Here is a 20120-nt window from a genome sequence, read left to right as displayed (position 1 = left end):
GAAACAACAGTATCCCTCAGTGTGTGTTTGCAACATCAGTTGACGTACACTCTTAGAAAAAAGGGTTCCATAATGGTTCTTAAGCTGTCCCCATAGGAGAACCCCTTTTGTTTCCAGGTAGAACTCTTTTGGGTTCCATGTAGAACCCTCTGTGGAAAGGGTTCTACATGGAATTCAAAAGGGTTCTACCTGGAACCAAAAAGGATTCTTCAAGGGTTCTCCTATGGGGACAGCCAAATAACCCTTTTAGATTCTAGATAGCACATTTTTTTCTAAGAGTGTAGGTACCGATTTAACGTCTATAAGTTCAGTCTGCCTGTTTGATGAAATGCTAACACTTGGCAGGAGTGAGACAGAATAATGTTGTTATTTGTTCTATTGTGCGACAGGACAGAGCTTTTTCAATAACTTTCTGTGTTTGTATCATTTCAACTTTTGTTCCACCCCAACAGAGGAAGTCATGCATATCAGACAATAATCCATGTCAAATAACTGGATATGCTCAGTTTGTTCCCTTTGTCATGGTGCTCTGGTACCCCCCTGCAGAAGAGGCTCAGCCTCTACCACTACTCAGGTCACTGTGTGTGTTTCAATCAGATATCATTGATGCAAGGTGTGCTGTTTATCGCCAATCGCCAAGTTGGTGTTTTTCTACAGCACTTCAATGGACTTTATTTCCCTGTTTTGTTTGTTTCAAAGTAACACATGAACACCATCATCTCATAGTGTTGATTCTCAGACTTTGATATAGGATCTGGATCTCCAGCAGCCCACAACATTGTGTTTAGGGATATGGTTGAGCAGGCGGTTGGGTTGTCGGACCTGGAGGTAAAGGGTGAAGCCAGACCCAGTGGAGTTAGAAGGTGAAGAGGCTTGAGCTCAGTGGGCTAACACAGTCGTCTTCTCTCCCTGTGTGTTTAGTGACGTGGTGGAGCAGCAGGCTGGAGGCCTATCAGACCTGGAGATCATCTCCCAGCCAGACCCAGTGGAGGAGCATGGTGTGCAGGAGATGGACCCGTCCTGCATGGCTCCTGTCCAGCTGGTCAGCTTCGGCTACAGGGACCTTCCTCTGGCCCACCTGGACCTCTCCCTGGCCGGATCACAGCTCCTCTCTAACCTGGATGAGGACGACAACAGGGAAGGGTGAGGCAATACAACTGTATTCATCCATTGAAAGGCACTGACGCGTTCTGACCGTACAGTAGGTAGCTATTGATTAGGGAAGGGAAGGGTCAGGCGCTGTGTCTTTATTTACAGACTTCAGCCATTACACCAATAGGTCCAAACCTCAATAGGGAAGGGTCAGGCGCTGTGGCTTTATTTACAGACTTCAGCCATTACACAAATAGGTCCAAACCTCAATAGGGAAGGGTCAGGCGCTGTGGCTTTATTTACAGACTTCAGCCATTACACAAATAGGTCCAAACCTCAATAGGGAAGGGTCAGGCGCTGTGGCTTTATTTACAGACTTCAGCCATTACACAAATAGGTCCAAACCTCAATAGGGAAGGGTCAGGCGCTGTGGCTTTATTTACAGACTTCAGCCATTACACAAATAGGTCCAAACCTCAATAGGGAAGGGTCAGGCGCTGTGGCTTTATTTACAGACTTCAGCCATTACACCAATAGGTCCAAACCTCAATAGGGAAGGGTCAGGCGCTGTGGCTTTATTTACAGACTTCAGCCATTACACAAATAGGTCCAAACCTTGCACGCATCTACAACGGTTCATAAGGGTTTGAAAAGATCTTGGGCAGACGTTTCTATTAATGACTTTCCACACCTTGGAAATGATCAATTCCCAATTATCCTCAGAAACGACCTGCTTCTGGTTTGAATGTGAGACGAAATGATGTAATTGAATATGGTGTCATGTATAATTATGCAGTACATCAAGCATTTAACAGAGTGAAGGCTGGGAAGGAGGGCAGGAACACACCGCCATGTACAGTGTCAGTTATGCTAATGGTACATTGGCCAACACAGAGGGAGAAGTATGGATGATGTTCAATCTCACATGATACCCTTGGTCCTGTTTAACTCATAGCCAGTACTGTAGCTACAACACAGGGGATATGTGTCCGTCAGTGATAAACGGATTCATATTTGCTATTTGGTCTCCATAAATTTCCTATGAAGGTCTAAATGCATCCCCTGAATGTACTGTGCTCTTCCAAGACCTATATTGCAACATCCATAGTTTACCTTACTTGTGACACTGCCAGTTCCATTTTCTACCCTTAACCAGAATTGTAAGGTGTTAGGTTGATGTGTGATGGATGAGGTCCCAGGCTATTTTAGCTGCCCTGCACGTCTGTTACTGTATGGTCTTAACAGATTGTCTCTTTCATTATACAGTAAAAACACGGTCCCTGCACGTCTGTTACTGTATGGTCTTAACAGATTGTCTCTTTCATTATACAGTAAAAACACGGTCCCTGCACGTCTGTTACTGTATGGTCTTAACAGATTGTCTCTTTCATTATACAGTAAAAACACGGTCCCTGCACGTCTGTTACTGTATGGTCTTAACAGATTGTCTCTTTCATTATACAGTAAAAACACGGTCCCTGCATGTCTGTTACTGTATGGTCTTAACAGATTGTCTCTTTCATTATACAGTAAAAACACGGTCCCTGCACGTCTGTTACTGTATGGTTAACAGATTGTCTCTTTCATTATACAGTAAAAACACGGTCCCTGCACGTCTGTTACTGTATGGTCTTAAGTTAAGACCATACAGTAACAGACGTGCAGGGACCGTGTTTTTACTGTATAATGAAAGAGACAATCTGTTAAGACTCTTAACAGATTGTCTCTTTCATTATACAGTAAAAACACGGTCCCTGTATTGCCGTATTGCAATGGCATCCTGTCCAGTAATAGTGACTCAGACCTGGTTCTTACTGTGAGTCCAGATAAACAACACCATATGCTTTGGCTTTACGATCCAGCATCCCAAACAGACACACACCTTCCCTTCCAAGCACTCCGTTTGACACCAGATCAGGTCTCACTCCACTAGGCTCAGTGTTCGCCAGCTATCAGCCGTGCCCCTTAAACAGATGGATCCTACAGACGCACAGTCAACAGTGGGCAGTGCAATGCTGACACTAACACATTACTGTTGTTGTCTCATCATGATGCTGTGAGCTCACAGGCTACATCTCTCGTTTGCCCCATTTTCATGTCAAAAGTGCAACACACAGTAGCTAGCTACTCCCTGCTGCACAACAGAGAATGCCATGCCTATGTCACACTGTTTTTGTAGTTCTGCTTGTTGTGAAATCTGCTGGCTGTGTATGGGCCAAAACACAGGAATTGTCCATCATTGGTTTGAAGGTGATTTGACCTGTATGTTACCACAGCAGTACTACTTCAACTACATTACTGTCAGGGTCACTATTTCATATCCAAGTCATTAGTGCAAAATGGCTGCTTGTAAAAATCCTGTCAGTGGGAGTAGTAAAAGTTATCATTCTCTACATGACATTTAATGAAATCCCATTTCCCATATAGAGCCATTATTGCATGGAACTCCGTTCCATCTCATATTGCTCAATGGAACAGCAAACCTGGTTTCAAAAAACAGATAAAGCAACACCTCACGGCACAACTCCTCTCCCCTATTTGACCTAGATAGTTAGTATGTATGTATTGATATGTAGGCTACGTGTGCCTTTCGTATTTTGTTTTATTGATGTAGTTCTATCCTTGAGCTGTTCTTGTCTATTAATGTTCTGTATTATGTCATGTTTCATGTTTTGTGTGGACCCCAGGAAGACGGGGATCCTAATAAAAAAACAACAACTTTTAAATCCACGAGGCAGGAACTTGTTCTATCTGGAGTACACCTTAAATGGAACACCAATCATCATTATCAGGCGTTTGGTCCCTCCTCCCCATTAGGATTCAGCATCAGAGGTGGCACTGGCTCCATAGTAAAGGACTCAAGGGTGAATCCCTGTTAAAGATGGCTATTAGCCAGGTGATGGGAAGGTGTCAGTCAAACCTGTGTCCTCTAGGCCTGGGGGCACCATGGGTCAATTTCATTTGTATTTCTTTGATTCCTTGTGTCCTCTCACCTCTTTCGCAAAACTCATTGGAGGAGAAGGTCCGAGGTGAGGAACCTGCACTTGAGATTCACCCAATATTATTCTGTGGGTTTCAGCAGTGTTAGCTCCTGAATGCTTACGCACGTGCTTCTGTCTGCTTATTACCGTATCGATCAGCCCTCCTTGGACAACAGCAGCAAACCTCATTCCTCTTAGTGACCTTTAGTAGCAATATTTAATGGAGACACTCACTACTGTAGCAAGACAGCCATAATATTGTATCATGTTTACAATTTGATTTGTGGTCCATGGTGGTCACTCTCTAGCCTTTGAGTGTCACAAACAATATAAAGTGTTTGACCTTTCAGTTTGAGTTTAGGAAGAACCCTTTTGGTTCAGGATTGACTGCTGTGGGAACAAGACCAAATTCTAAAGAGAGAGAAAACCACCTTCATAAAGGAAATGGGAGGGAAATGTTCCTGCTTTATTGCCGTAGCTGCTGAATGATGAAGTGAAGCTGGGAGGAATAGAGACGCTGGCGGCATCAATAGCAGCAGTACAGGGAGGGGGTGGAAATCCAACATGGCCATCAAATTGATAATGTATCTCAGAGAGGAATGTGTCCTGTGGTCCACTGACTCTCTACAGAAAAGTGGATTGCCTTCCCTGTCTGCATTAGGTGGCTCATCTGCTCTTAGAGAGAGAGGGGTGTAGGGATGTACGGAGGGAGGGAGAAGAGGAGAGAGAGAGAGAGAGAGGGAGTGTGAGAGGGAGAGAGAGAGAGAGAGAGAGAGAGAGAGAGAGAGAGAGAGACTGTAATACTGAATATTGTAACACTTACAGGAGCATGTACTCTGAAATGAGAATCTCACAACAACACAATGTAGTTATTTCATCAAGAATGAGAGACAGTGGACAGTCATACTGAGTAGAACCCCTCTGATTTCAGTCAGCATGTATCATTCTCTGTATGATAACTGTCCTACATTTAGCAAAGGAAACGTTTATTGTAAATGGGAACATCTCCAAGAGGTCAATTAGAACCATGTCTCTTATAACTTTACTCTGTGAATGATGTGCAGGGATTGCAGGGCTTGATCGGGTACCAAACTTGACTTTGCTATCGTGTTCATTGCTGACTTCATGGGTACAGTGACCGTATGCAGCTAGTGTTTGATCCACAGAGGTTGTATTTTATCACTGTGCTGCAGCAAGAGGCTGGGTGTAGTTCAGTAGCAACCTCTAGTGGGGCTGAAGTGGTGGAGATTAATCAAGAGAAAGCCTCTCACGTCAACCTGCTGTGTGTGTGTGTGTGTGTCAATGGGCCTGGTCAAAGTACTGCACTACATAGGGACTTAGGGTGCCATTTGGGATTCACCCTGTGATGAAGCACCTACCATCACCGACCGACGGCCATGTTTGTATATCAGGGCCTGTAGCATTGTGAAGATGGAGCTGAACTTTCTGTTATCTCTCTCTTATCCACAGCCCCTACTCTACAGTCCCCCCTACTCTACAGCCCTCCCTACTCTACAGTCCCCCCTACTCTACAGCCCCCCTACTCTACAGTCCCCCTACTCTAAAGTCCCCCCTACTCTAAAGTCCCCCCTACTCTACAGGCCCCCCTACTCTACAGCCCCCCCTACTCTACAGCTCCCCCCTACTCTACAGTCCCCCCTACTCTACAGCTCCCCCCTACTCTACAGCCCCCCCTACTCTACAGCCCCCCCTACTCTACAGCCCCCCCTACTCTACAGCTCCCCCCTACTCTACAGCTCCCCCCTACTCTACAGTCACCCCTACTCTACAGCCCCCCCTACTCTACAGCTCCCCCCTACTCTACAGTCCCCCCTACTCTACAGCCCCCCCTACTCTACAGCTCCCCCCTACTCTACAGCCCCCCCTACTCTACAGCCCCCCCTACTCTACAGCCCCCCCTACTCTACAGTCCCCCCTACTCTACAGTGCCCCCTACTCCACGGCCCCCCCTACTCTACAGTCCCCCCTACTCTACAGCTCCCCCCTACTCTACAGTCCCCCCTACTCTACAGCCCCCCCTACTCTACAGCCCCCCCTACTCTACAGTCCCCCCTACTCTACAGCTCCCCCCTACTCTACAGCCCCCCCTACTCTACAGCCCCCCCTACTCTACAGTCCCCCCTACTCTACAGCCCCCCCTACTCTACAGTCCCCCCTACTCTACAGCTCCCCCCTACTCTACAGCTCCCCCCTACTCTACAGCCCCCCCTACTCTACAGTCCCCCCTACTCTACAGCTCCCCCCTACTCTACAGCCCCCCCTACTCTACAGCCCCCCCTACTCTACAGCCCCCCCTACTCTACAGCCCTCCCACTTCACAGACCCACCCTACACCACAGCCCCCCCCCTACTCCACAACTCCACAACTTTCTGTTATCTCTCTCTTCTCCACAGCCCCTACTCTACAGTCCCCCCTACTCTACAGCCCCCCTACTCTACAGTCCCCCTACTCTAAAGTCCCCCCTACTCTAAAGTCCCCCCTACTCTACAGGCCCCCCTACTCTACAGTGCCCCCTACTCCACGGCCCCCCCTACTCCACGGCCCCCCCTACTCTACAGTCTCCCCTACTCTACAGTCCCCCCTACTCTACAGCCCCCCCTACTCTACAGCTCCCCCCTACTCTACAGCCCCCCCTACTCTACAGCCCCCCCTACTCTACAGTCCCCCCTACTCTACAGCCCCCCCTACTCTACAGTCCCCCCTACTCTACAGCTCCCCCCTACTCTACAGCCCCCCCTACTCTACAGTCCCCCCTACTCTACAGCCCCCCCTACTCTACAGTCCCCCCTACTCTACAGCTCCCCCCTACTCTACAGCCCCCCCTACTCTACAGCCCCCCCTACTCTACAGTCCCCCCTACTCTACAGCTCCCCCCTACTCTACAGCCCCCCCTACTCTACAGCCCCCCCTACTCTACAGCCCCCCCTACTCTACAGCCCCCCCTACTCTACAGCCCTCCCACTTCACAGACCCACCCTACACCACAGCCCCCCCCTACTCCACAGCCCCCCCTACTCCACAGCCCCTACTCCACTACACATGCGGATTCAGACTACAGGCAATTCACACACACACACACACACACACACACACACACACACACACACACACACACACACACACACACACACACACACACACACACACACACACACACACACACACACACACACACACACACACACACACACACACACACACACACACCACAGACAGAGAGAAAGCGAGGGCAGACACACAAGCTCTCTGGCTGCAGTACGTAGTGATTGTTATCTAATCGTCTGCAATCATGGTTCACTTCATATTCAAGTTTATGTCTGCCTGTCACATTTCATTAGGACTAGCACAGCTCCTTCAGTGGTGCCTTCCAACATCCAGATAGGCTCTCTCTTTGTCTCTCTATCTGCAGAGCATTCTCTCTCTCTCTCTCTCTCTCTCTCTCCCTATCTGCAGAGCATTCTCTCTCTCTCTTTCTCTCTCTCTCCATCTTTCTCTCTCTTTTCATATATCTCTGTCTATGTCTCTCCTCTCTCTGCAGAAAAATCTCCCCATTTCTGAATATCAGAGTGTTAAATGTTAATAAAATGCCTTGAGTTTATCCCTAGACCTTATTCCCCTCCTGTCAAACACACTCATTCAGACATAACATATCTCAATGGACAAAAAGTTACAGAGGAACCATGCAGGAACCTTTGGTTTGGTTTGCATGAGTCCCTGTTTCTGTGAGGAAGGATGGAAAAGACCCACACGTGCATGCAGGAGGTTGGTTTTACTGTAAGCACACTGCGCTGTTATAATGTAGCATATCTATCAGTAGGCAGGAGGCGTGGGCGACATTGGGGGAGGTAGTTGTTTTTAGCTAGCTTCAGGGGGAAGTTACAGTGTTAGCAGTTTTGGCGCGCACACACACACACACACACACACACACACACACACACACACACACACACACACACACACACACACACACACACACACACACACACACACACACACACACACACACACACACACACACACACACACACACACACACACACACACACACACACAGAGGCCATGGTAAGTGGAGCTCAGTTATTAATAGAGTTGAGGTCATCCATCTTCCTGTCTAACCAGGAAGTGCCTCCCGTTCGGAGGATCAAGGTGGCGTGGGACGGACTTGTGTTCAGCACTTTCATCGCACTCCCCCTCTCTCTTCTCTCTCTCTCTGTTTTTTCTCTTTCACACTCTCTCTCCCTCTTTCTCTGTCTCTCTGTTTCTCTCTTAGCAGTCAAGCTGTTTTTGTTTGTTGTTGCTTTTTTTCTGTAGGTGTCTTTTGTGTGGGAGTTTTTGTGTGGGTGTTTTTGCATTTCAGCTTAACTTGGGTGGTATGTTGTCCATGCTAGAGGAGCATTGGGTAGCTTACTATGGAGTCAAACAGAATGGGTGCAAAAAACACACCACGGCACACACAACGTTACCGGAATGATGTCATCTCCCAGATCACTGACCAGCGTGCGGTTGGATGCCAGACATGGGTGGTATCGGGAGCAGAAGCATATGTCGCTGATCTCACCGCTGTGAATATGTGATCCGAGCTCAGAGAGGGACTGGGACTGGGAGCACTCTGCTGCAGGGCCAGATGGCCCATCTAAATGCAGTGTCCTGGTGGTACTGGAGGAAGAGGAGGAAACATTACATCCCATAAAAACATCCCTCTCTTCATGGCCACTACACCAGTCCAGGTCCAAGAGTCCAAATATTCCATATAGGAAATAATGATTTGGTTGGCCCATTTTCATATTTTAGTTGATCCTGGTAGTCCCTTCTAGTCCCACAACAAAGTGCATTCTATCCTGAGTGATTACTTAAAGCCATTATGGCATTGAGGACTTTGTTTTTCTCTCAGATAGATAACTCTAATACAAATCAGTCACAGTGACTGGCTAGGAGTGCAGAATGTTAAAGTACTACTTTGTGGCATTAAGCATTCTCTGGATTCGTAACCGGGCCGGCCAATTTGGACTGATGAAATGAAAGAGCAGAGGATGTTGTCTTCAGCCACCATGGGAATCACCAGCCAGAGACCTTGTTATCTCCTGGAGACATCTGTCTGTCTGTCTGCCCAAGGGAGGACTACAGACAAGTGGTTCTGCGCCTGGACAGAGCTGAGGTGGAGAGTTGGGGGTGTATTCGTCAAACAGCTACTCTCTCTCGCTCTCTCTACACACATACTGTATATCACAATGCACTCCTGTACTTCCTGTTCACCCATGACTGCGTGGCCACGCACGTCTCCAACTCAATCATTAAGTTTGCAGATGACACAACAGTGGTAGGCCTGATTACCAACAATGACGAGACATGAAGGAAGTGAGGATGCCTGGCAGAGTTGTGCCAGAAAAATAAATCAAATGAGACATCAGAGGGAGCACTCCCCCATCCATATCGACGGGGCCGCAGTGGAGAAGGTGCAACTGCTCCGCCCACAACCGCAGGGCTCTCCAGAGGGTAGTGAGGTCTGCATAACGCATCACCGGGGGCAAACTACCTGCCCTCCAGGACACCTACAGCACCCGATGTCACAGGAAGGCCACTAAGATCATCAAGGACAACAACCACCCGAGCCACTGCCTGTTCACCCCGACATCATCCAGAAGGCGAGGTCAGTACAGGTGCATCAAAGCAGGGACCGAGAGACTGAAAAACAGCTTCTATCTCAAGGCCATCAGACTGTTAAACAGCCATCACTAACATTGAGTGGCTGCTGCCAACATACTGACTCAAATCTCTAGCCACTTTAATAATAAAAAATTGGATGTAATAAATGTATCACTAGCCACTTTAAACAATGCCACTTTATATAATGTTTACATACCCTACATTACTCATCTCATATGTATATACTGTACTCTATACCATCTACTGCATCTTGCTTTTACCGTTCGGCCATCACTCATTCATATATTTTTATGTACATATTCTTATTCATTCCTATACACTTGTGTGTATAAGGTAGTTGTTGTGAAATTGTTAGATTACTTGTTAGATATTACTGCATGGTCGGAACTAGAAGCACAAGCATTTCGCTACACTCGCATTAACATCTGCTAACCATGTGTATGTGACAAATAAAATTTGATTTGACATATTGCGTTATTTTATGGCTGGTTATGACACCTACATAAAAGTGAAAAACACACAAAAACTACCACACATGACAAAACATTACATTTCACCATAGCCTACATGTCAACAGTATGTTTATGTTATAACATTTTGGGGGAAATTGACCATGTTAAATTATCATTATAATTGCGCACACATTGATGTCAGACATGCACCTACCCCAATGCTCTGTTTGTTGATGACTGGGGTGAATGCAGGAGCAGATTTCAGGAGCAGGACAAGACACTCTCTTTTTGACTGATGACTGACATCAGGGCATGTACGTGATAGGCCTATCTGGTTTATATGATTATGATGGTCATAATGCTTCTTGACAATGTCATAAAGTGTATTTTCTTAGTCCAAGTAAAGTGACACAGGATGGTCATAATGCTTCGTGGCAGTGTCATAAAATGTATTTTCTACAAGTTATTTAAAATTTGATGACAAAAACATGACTGTAAAGAATTCATTACAACAACAACAAAGGATTTAATAAACAAACTTTCAGGCGAAAGGAAACTTCTTGGCAGGGAAAAAACTCATTTGAATAAATGTGGGTTTTGACACACTTATGTAGGTGTCATAACCAGCCATAGAATAACACAATATATGTCACAACAGGTGTAACTATATGGGTCATGTCAGTGTTATGACCACATTCTGACAAGTTATGTCAGCTGTTGACATATTATGACATGGTTATGACTGTCATAAAGTGTTATGACACTGGGTGTCAAGTGAAGTGTTGCCAAAATTTGATTTGATTTGAATGTTGAGATTAAACTTTACTGTAGTTGTGTTTTGCTGAGTCTCTTAACTGTCCTACCTCTGCATATGTAGACAAATGCTATAGGAAGTCTCCAAGGATATATGTGAGTGTTTCTGAGATTGTACGGTTTCAACACCTTATCCAACACATGGAGTATAGGCTAATCTGTGCAGAGCCCACAACAGGCCCTCCAAATAGACCCAGCCTCCCCGCTCTGTGTCCACATCCTGCCCCCCACCCCCTCCCCCAAATGGACCCAGATTGAATCACCTTGACAGGAGGGAAGAGGCAGAGAGAGCTATGGCAGCGGTGGTGGTTGATATTCACAGACATGCAAAGTGTGAGATTGCTTTTCTGGCTAAGAGGGAAAGAGATCAACTGTCCTGGGAAAAACCTATTAGCTCAGAGCAGCTTGTCAGCTTCACTCCAGACGCAGGTAGATCTATCTCACTTTAACCTGTATTAAAAGGCTATTTCTCAGGCAAAGAACATCTTGAATTTTAAAACGTCTTTTTCTGCAGTGGGTGAAGTGAAACTCCCCTGGCTGGATCATGAACAGGGTGTGTGTTGAGGATTGAGAGTGTGATCAGGACTTGGTCTCAAAAACCCAGAACTAAAATCTTGCGTAATTGTGTCAGATGCTTGATGAATTCTGGGGGGAGATACAGTATGTTAGAAAACATGCTACACTGAGGAGCAGAAGCAGGGTGGTAGCTCCACCCCTCTTCTGCAAGTTTCGGGCAAGTCTATGTGCCAAATCTCCCCCTTCTGAAATTCTAAAGCTGTGAGCACCTGCGAAGTCTTGATTTGTCCAAATGATCAGTGAGGAAAACCTGTGCACCGGAACAAAGTTCCTTATTAGTTGTCGCATCCCACAGTCTGTTGACAGAAGCTACGATACCATTTATGTTACATGCGTCTGTCCACGAGAGATTAGGATCGCGTAAAGTTTGATAGAGGTGAGGGACGTACGTATGTCAAAGTCATGAGTTTTTGAAGCTTGATATCAAGTGACACTACAACTGGGTGGTTTGATTTCTGAATGATGATTGGTATACACAATAGCATTTATATTAGAATTAAGCAATAAGGACCTCAGGGGTTTGTGGTATATGGCCAATACACTACGGCTAAGGGCTATATCCAGGCACTCTGCGTTGCGTCGTGTTCAAGAACAGCCCTCTTTCTCTCTCTCGCAGCGTGCATAGAGTTCCCACATGTTTTATTCCGATGAAACTCACAAACAAAAATAACAAAGAGCAACAAAACGTGAAGCTATGTAGTGCTCGCAGGCAACTAGACATAGACAAGATCCCACAAACTAAAGGTGGAAAAAAAGGCTGCCTAAGTATGATCCCCAATCAGAGACAACGATAGATAGCTGCCTCTGATTGGAAACCATACCAGGCCAAACAAAGAAATAGGAAAACTAGATTGCCCACCCTAGTCACACCCTGACCTAACCAAAATAGAGAATTAAAAGGATCTCTAAGGTCAGGACGTGACACTCTTCTCACTTTTCCCCTACATCCACTCTTGTTATCTCGCCCTCTTTTTTCTCCCTATATCCATCCAAATGTACTCAGAGAAAAAATATACCCTTCTTTTACACATTTACCTGTTGATGCATCCAGAATGACCTTCTACACCTCCCACCAAGTGCCACACAGGTCGAGGGTAGTCAAGGGCTATTTTACTATTCTCTACACTACAGATAAGTGGATTTTTTTTCTCATTTTATTTGTTACACTGTTTTGATATTGAATACTGCACTGTTGGGTAGGGCTCACAAGTTAAGCATTCACTGTACCTGTGCATTTGACAATACACCTTGAAACTTGATCATCCTCAACCCAGATCATCTTCATTGTTAGCCATGTTAACAAGTCTCAGGAGCAGGACTCATTGTTGTGTGTTGCTCTGCTAAATAAATAGAATAGTGCCCCTGTGGGCTGCTTGTGTCACGGCCGTTTAAAGGAGTGGACCAAGGTGCAGCGCGATTTGAATAATTATTTTAATTCCACGAAGAACACTTAACAACATAACAACCGAAACGTGACGCCAACATAGTGCTCACAGGCAACTAAACATGGACAACTACCCACCAAACCAACATGGAAAATGGCAACCTAAATAGGCTCCCCAATCAGAGACAACGATAAACAGCTGTCTCTGATTGGGAACCCACTCAGGCCACCATAAACCTACAACCCCTAGACAATACAAAATCCCCATAGATAACAAAAAACCTTAGACAAGACAAAACCCCTAGACAATACAAAAACTAAACAAACCACCCCTTGTCACACCCTGACCTAACCAAATAATAAAGAAAGCAAATATAACTAAAGTCAGGGCGTGACAGCTTGGAACACTAATTCACTAACCCTGTAGGAGAGATACCACTGTAGTTACTATAACAACAACTGGATTACAGAGGGGCAGGGTTGACTCCAACCCAGGCTGAGAAACAATCATTATTATTCATTATACAGTAGGATTGATATAGTTCTAATAGTAACTGTCCATTTTCATTGCTAGAATACATACATTTTCCTATTTGATATTAATATGAATTAATCAGTATTAGTCAGGCAATCATTTGTCTCATCAATAGTTTATACATAACCTTATAAATAGCCTTTTTACAATGTAATATTTCCTTAAGTTTGATAGTCCTGAAAACTCACCTAGACTTATGTACTCTTTCTGTTTGTCAGTTTCAGGCTGAGGTTGTCGTGATCAGTGGTGCCTAAGTATCAGTAACGGGGAACCTTTCAAATGTAAAAGTAATTACCTGCGATCTCAACACATCTCTGATACTCAGTATATATTTTGTGCTTAGTTGGTATTCACCTCTCCACGCTTGCTTTAGTAGAAACCTTTGTGTGTGGGCCCAGGCAGCGAAACCTAGCTGGCGGGAACATTTGTTTTTGTGGGGAGCAGTTTGAGAGGCACGCCACCCTGCCATGGTTGACTGTTCATATTTGTCAGGTGAGATTGAATTTGGAATCAGCCAAGGGGGGAGTAAGTTGTCATTAGGACTGGAAGTTTTAGTTCACTGCCTGCGAGGGAGGAAGTTTTCATTCACTGCCCTGTGAGGGTGGAAGGTTTAGTTCACTGCCATGTGAGGGTGGATGGTTTAGTTCACTGCCCTGTGAGGGTGGATGGTTTAGTTCACTGCCATGTGAGGGTGGATGGTTTAGTTCACTGCCCTGTGAGGGAGGAAGGTTTTGTTCACTGCCCTGTGAGGGAGGAAGGTTTGGTTCACTGCCCTGTGAGGGAGGAAGGTTTAGTTCACTGCCCTGTGAGGGAGGAAGGTTTTGTTCACTGCCCTGTGAGGGTGGAAGGTTTAGTTCACTGCCATGTGAGGGTGATTGGTTTAGTTCACTGCCCTGTGAGGGAGGAAGGTTTTGTTCACTGCCCTGTGAGGGAGGAAGGTTTTGTTCACTGCCCTGTGAGGGAGAAAGGTTTAATTCACTGCCCTGTGAGGGAGAGAGATTTAGTTCACTGCTCTGTGAGGGAGGAAGTTTTGGTTCTCTGCCCTGTGAGGAAGGTTTAGTTCACTGCCCTGTGAGGGAGGAAGTTTTGTTCACTGCCCTGTGAGGGAGGAAGTTTTGGTTCTCTGCCCTGTGATGGAGGAAGGTCTAGTTCACTGCCCTGTGGGGGAAGAAGTTTTGTTCACTGCCCTGTGAGGGAGGAGGCCCCTGTTCTTTCCTCAATGCTATATGGCTCTTGTGTATTTCTCTCTCTCTCTCTCTCTCTCTCTCTCTCTCTCTCTCTCTCTCTCTCTCTCTCTCTCTCTCTCTCTCTCTCTCGCTCTCTCTCTCTCTCTCTCTCTCTCGCACACACTCTAACACTCTGACTAACATTGAAATGCAAACAGAAAAAATATACACAATGAGTAACGATAACTTGGCTAAATACACGGGTACCAGTACCGAGTCGATGTACAGGGGTACGAGGTAATTGAGGTCGATATGTACATTTAGGTAGGGATAAAGTGACTAGGCAACAGGATAGATAGTAAACAGTAACAGCAGCGTATGTGATGAGTCAAAAGAGTGCAATGCAGATAGTCTGGGTAGCTATTTGTTAACTATTTACAGTAACTAGCTATTTAGCAGTCTTACGGGTTGGAGGTAGATGCTGTTCAGGGTCCTGTTGGTTCCAGACTTGGTGCATCGGTACCGCTTGCCATGCAGAAGCAGAGACAACAGTCTATGACTTGGCTGGAGTCTTTGACCGTTTTTAGGGTCTTCCTCTGACACCACCTGGTATAGAGGTCCTGGAAGGCTGGGAGCTCGGCCCCAGTGATGTACTAGGCTGTACGCACTACCTTCTGTAGCGCCTTCAGTCGGATGCCAAGCAGTTGCCATACCAAGAGGTGATGCAGCATGTCAAGATGCTCTCAATGGTGCAGCTATATACCTTTTTGAGGATCTGAGGGCACATGCCAAATCTTTTCAACCTCCTGGGGGGAAGAGGCGTTATCGTGCCCTCTTCATGACTGTGTCGGTGTGCGTGGACCATAATAATTCCTTAGTGATGTGGACACCGATAAACTTGAAGCTCTCGACCTGCTCCACTACAGCCCGTCGATGTGGATGGGGGCGTGCTCGGCCCTCCGTTTCCTGTAATCCACGATCAATTCCTTTGTCTTGCTGACATGGTGGGAGAGGTTCTTGTCCTGGCACCGTACTGCCAGGTCTCTGACCTCCTTCCTGTAGGCTGTGTCATCGTCGTCGGTGATCATGGCCACGCAGTCGTGGGTGAACAGAGAGTACAGGAGGGGACTAAGCACGCACCCCTGAGGGGCCCCTGTTTTGAGGGTCAGATTGAGTTTTTTTTGCTACCCTCACCACCTGGGGGCGGCCTGTCAGGAAGTCCAGGATCCAGTTGCAGAAGGAGGTGTTTAATCCCAGGGTCTTTAATTTAGTAATGATCTTAAGCTTCAGTTAGTCAGAAGTTGGACTCTATACATTATCAAAGGGGCCTGCTCCGCGCCACAGCAGCAATGAGATTTGTGCTAGCTGAAGGATTGTTTATGAATTTGAATGCCATAATATATTTCAGAGAAAGGCTTCCAGTCAATACAATACCTCAAGAAGTTCAGTTCAGTGAAATACTTCTGAGTTGGTCCTCAATTGTTCTCTCTCTCTCTCTCTCTCTCTCTCTTTCTTCACTCGGGAGCCAGTGAGTAGGTCTATATTTCCTGGAATGATCTAAAAGGTCACTTCCTGATAATGTGTTTGAAGGGAAGGAAGGGAGGAAAGGGAAATGAAGGCAGCTCAATCCTCCTGTTCCCAATCACAAATCATCTGTGATTGGCTGATAAGGACTGTTCTAATCCGAGCCCTGATGAAGGCAAATAGGAGATGAGAGAGAGAGAGGTGGTGTATCATCTGCTGCAGTCAGTCAGTGTGTGTAGGAGTTGCAGTCCTTTATCATGGACCGTCTGCACTCTGAGGGAGGGATGTTGGCTGATTGCTGTGTTTAGCACCACACTCCTTGCCCGCTCCGCTCGGTCATATTGATAGCATGATTTAATCTACCTCCTCTGTTTCCCTGTCCAGCCCGGTTCAATCTCCTCCCCACCAGGGCTCCACTGATGCCTTTATCAACCTGTCCTAAGCAGACGTGTGAAGAGGGAGAGAGATGGAGTGAGCGACAGAAACAGAGACAGGAAGAGAGCATCATAGAAAGAGATAGAGGGAGAGTGCATGAAAACCAGAGAGAGAGAGAGAGAGAGAGAGAGAGAGAGAAATAATGCATGAGGGTGAGAGAGTGTCAGAGTGTGTTCCTTTGGGATGTCCAGACATGAGTTAAGGACATAGGTGCTGTCCATATTTAGGCTGTCTGGTGTGTCATTGTTTGTTGATTCCTCAGAGTGTAGCCTATGTGATGTCATGTCCATGATGAACCCCTTTCTGCAGGCCCTCGTCTGTGACATAGTCTGGTGTTGGTCCTTCCTTGAGCGGATGAGAGAAGAGGGCTCGATTCAATCCGTATCGCGGAAGTTCAGTGCTATAGCGCGATTGAAATTTAAAGGCATTCACAGTAAACGCTGCATAGGTCCGCTCAATCAGAAATAAGTAATTGTAATGTACAGGTAACTGCCAAAATAATGGAAACACTTGAGTAAATGTGAGATACAAAGTATATTGAAAGCAGGTGCTTCCACACAGGTGTAGTTCCTGAGTTAATTAAGTAGTTAACAGCCCATCATGTTTTGGGTCATGTATAAGAATGTTGGGCAGGCCATTGTTTTGGCTACCATGGCTATGGCCCCATAGGATGACAATGGCCCCATCCACAGAGCACGAGTGGTCACTGAATGGTTTGGTAACTGAATGGTTTGATGAGCATGAAAACGATGTAAACGATATGCCATGGCCATCTCAGTCACTAGATCTCAACACAATTGAACACTTACTGTATGGGAGATTCTGGAGTGGCACCTGAGACAGCTTTTTCCACCATCATAAAAAACAATAAAAAAAATATGGGATTTCTTGTGGACGAATGGTGTCGCATCCTTCCAATAGTGTTCCAGACACTTGTAGAATCTCTGCTAAGGTGCATTGAAGCTGTTCTGGGTCGTGGTGGCCTAACACCCTATTAAGACACTATGTTGGTGTTTTCTTTATTTTGGCAGTTACATGTAGTTACTCTTATGCCGTTTTTGCAGTTATTTTAAAGTACCATTTCTCCTTTAGTAATGAGGCCCTGAAGTGTTTTTCAGCACATTCAGCTTGTGAACAGAGTCATTTATCTTTAATACTTTGTTTTACTACTCCTACTCAAGGCTTTTTATTGTTTGGGAGAAATGATCATATTTTATCCTCTGCGGAGGGCAGTATAAATGAACTATGAAACGATGCGTTCCTGAGATGGACTTTAATGTAGAATATAACTGCAGAGAATTGTCCCAAAGCAAATCAATGCAACCCCTTCAACTGTCAAGTAAGGTCACCACCAGATGTTAGAAAGTCAAATGTTACACAATGGTGTGTAGGTCTATATCCATGAACTAAAGACAATACATCACTTTCACAGCTGGAGCCTTTTTGATGGGAAAAATCTAATCAAATCAAACTTTATTTGTGACATGCGCCGAATACAACAAGTGTAGACTTTACCGTGAAATGCTTACTTACAAGCTATTAACCAACAGCGCAGTTCAAGAAGAGTTAAGAAAATATTTACCAAGTAGACAAAAATAAAAAGTAATACTAAAAAGTATCACAATAAGAATAACAATAATGAGGTTATATACAGGGGGCACCAGTACCGAGTCAGTGTGCGGGGGTACAGGTTAGTTGAGGTAATTTGTACATGTAGGTGGGGGTGAAGTGACTATGCATAGATAATAAACAGCGAGTAGCAGCAGTGTACAAAAGGGAGGGTGGGGGGTCAATGTAAATTGTCCCGTGGTGATTTTATGAATTGTTCGGCAGTCTTATGGCTTGGGGGTAGAAGCTGTTGAGGAGCCTCTTGGTCCTAGACTTGGCGCTCTGGTACCACTTGCCGTGCGGTAGCAGAGAAAACAGTCTAAAACTTGGGTGACTGGAGTCTCTGACAATTTTATGGGCTTTCCTCTGACACCGCCTATTATATATTAAAATTGTCTCCATACCTTAGTGTTCTTTTGTTCGTATATACTTCACTTAGATGCTTAGTGACATTGTCTTTCTTCTATATCCCTGTGACAGCTAGAACAGTAGAATGGATTGAAGTTTGCTTGTCCGGGGCTCCAATAAAAATGTCTACTTGTTGGGGGTACTCGAGGACTGGAGTTGGGAACCACTATCTTAGTGGTTCATTTCCATACAGGATTAAGCCCAGTGTTTTACCCAAAATACTCAGACTTTTCTGTTTCCATCTACGCGGGTCGGCACCCGGGTCTCACTGGGCCATGGATCCGGCAAACCTGCTCTCACTTGGGGCCAAAGCCAGGCCACTGGTACTTTTCAGCTGGCCTTTACATAACAATGGCTAACTGTGAACTTTAACACCTTCTCACAAAGCAACTGTTTTGATTCTGTAGAGGTTGTCATTCTGCTCTTCAAGTCCCCACTGTCAGCCCTAGCTATGGAACCACAATTGACCTAGTATAACATAAGGGTGTATACATTAGTTTAACACTGGTGTTACAGTCTAAAAGCAGCATAATGGTTAGGGTCTCATGGTTTTTAGCATGGCCATGTTTGGAGGGTTAAACAGGGATTGAGGCCTAGCAGCTTGAGTTTGTTCTAAGAAAACACCCCCTCTAGGATGGTAACATACTGTATGCTGTCAGGTAGGGTGGTTAGAGATGTTTCATTATGTATCACCAGCAGGGTCTAGAGGAAGGTGTTTATAGACACTGAACACTGAAGACATCAGAAGACTTTGTGTACACTTTATTCTTTCATTTCCAAAGTATTACTGTTCTCCTAACAGCTGATCTGCGGCAGGTAGCCTATCGCTTAGGAGCGTTGGGCCAGTAACCGAAAGGTCAGTTGTTCGAATCCCCGAGCCGGCTAGGTGAAAAATCTGTATGTGCCCTTGAGCAAGGCACTTAACTATAATTGCTCCTGTAAGTTGCTTTGGATAAGAGTAACTGCCAAATGACAACAAACATGTACAAATCTGATCTGTCAAATCTATGGCAGTTTTCTAAAATGAGCTCTAGCATATGACTCCACCCTGCCGTCTGTCCCCTAAATAAGGGGATGAGGAGATGAGGTGTCCAGGCACAGGCTGGCATGGTGGTAACTGCATCCTGTGAGTCTGGCTGAGACACGGCCACTGACGGTAGAGAGAGAGAGAGCAGTCAACACCATCTGGCCCACCATACACACTCCAGCCCCACCGAACCTCACCGAGCGCCAGAAAGATGATTGCTAACAGCGTGATTATGGCTCTATTAGATTAGCCTAGCATTGTTTACGGGCTTGTGGGTTTGCCCGTGCCAAGTGTACCTACCACTACCCTCAGAGAGAGAGAGAGAGACTGAGAGGAGCAGAAGGAGGTGAGGGGAACTGTTCAGCAGCTGCTGTAAGAGTCCATTGCTCATTGCCTCGTGTCAGCCTACTCAGGGTGAAGTCTGAATGAATAG

General features: G+C 45.8%; 1 protein-coding gene across 1 annotated transcript in view; it reads left to right on the top strand.

The window, feature by feature from the left end:
* Positions 1 to 20120, top strand: part of LOC139575798 (transmembrane protein 266-like) — a 53470-nt gene that overhangs the window by 9380 nt on the left and 23970 nt on the right. The window contains exon 3 of the mRNA XM_071401111.1: positions 922 to 1143. Within this exon, the coding sequence (XP_071257212.1) occupies positions 922 to 1143 (222 nt within the window). The remainder of the gene's footprint in view (positions 1 to 921; positions 1144 to 20120) is intronic.

This window comes from Salvelinus alpinus, chromosome 5 (genome assembly GCF_045679555.1).
Source record: "Salvelinus alpinus chromosome 5, SLU_Salpinus.1, whole genome shotgun sequence".
NCBI lineage: Eukaryota > Metazoa > Chordata > Actinopteri > Salmoniformes > Salmonidae > Salvelinus > Salvelinus alpinus.
The sequence above is the reverse complement of the archived record's forward strand: the minus strand, read 5'-3'. Positions and strand labels throughout refer to the sequence as shown.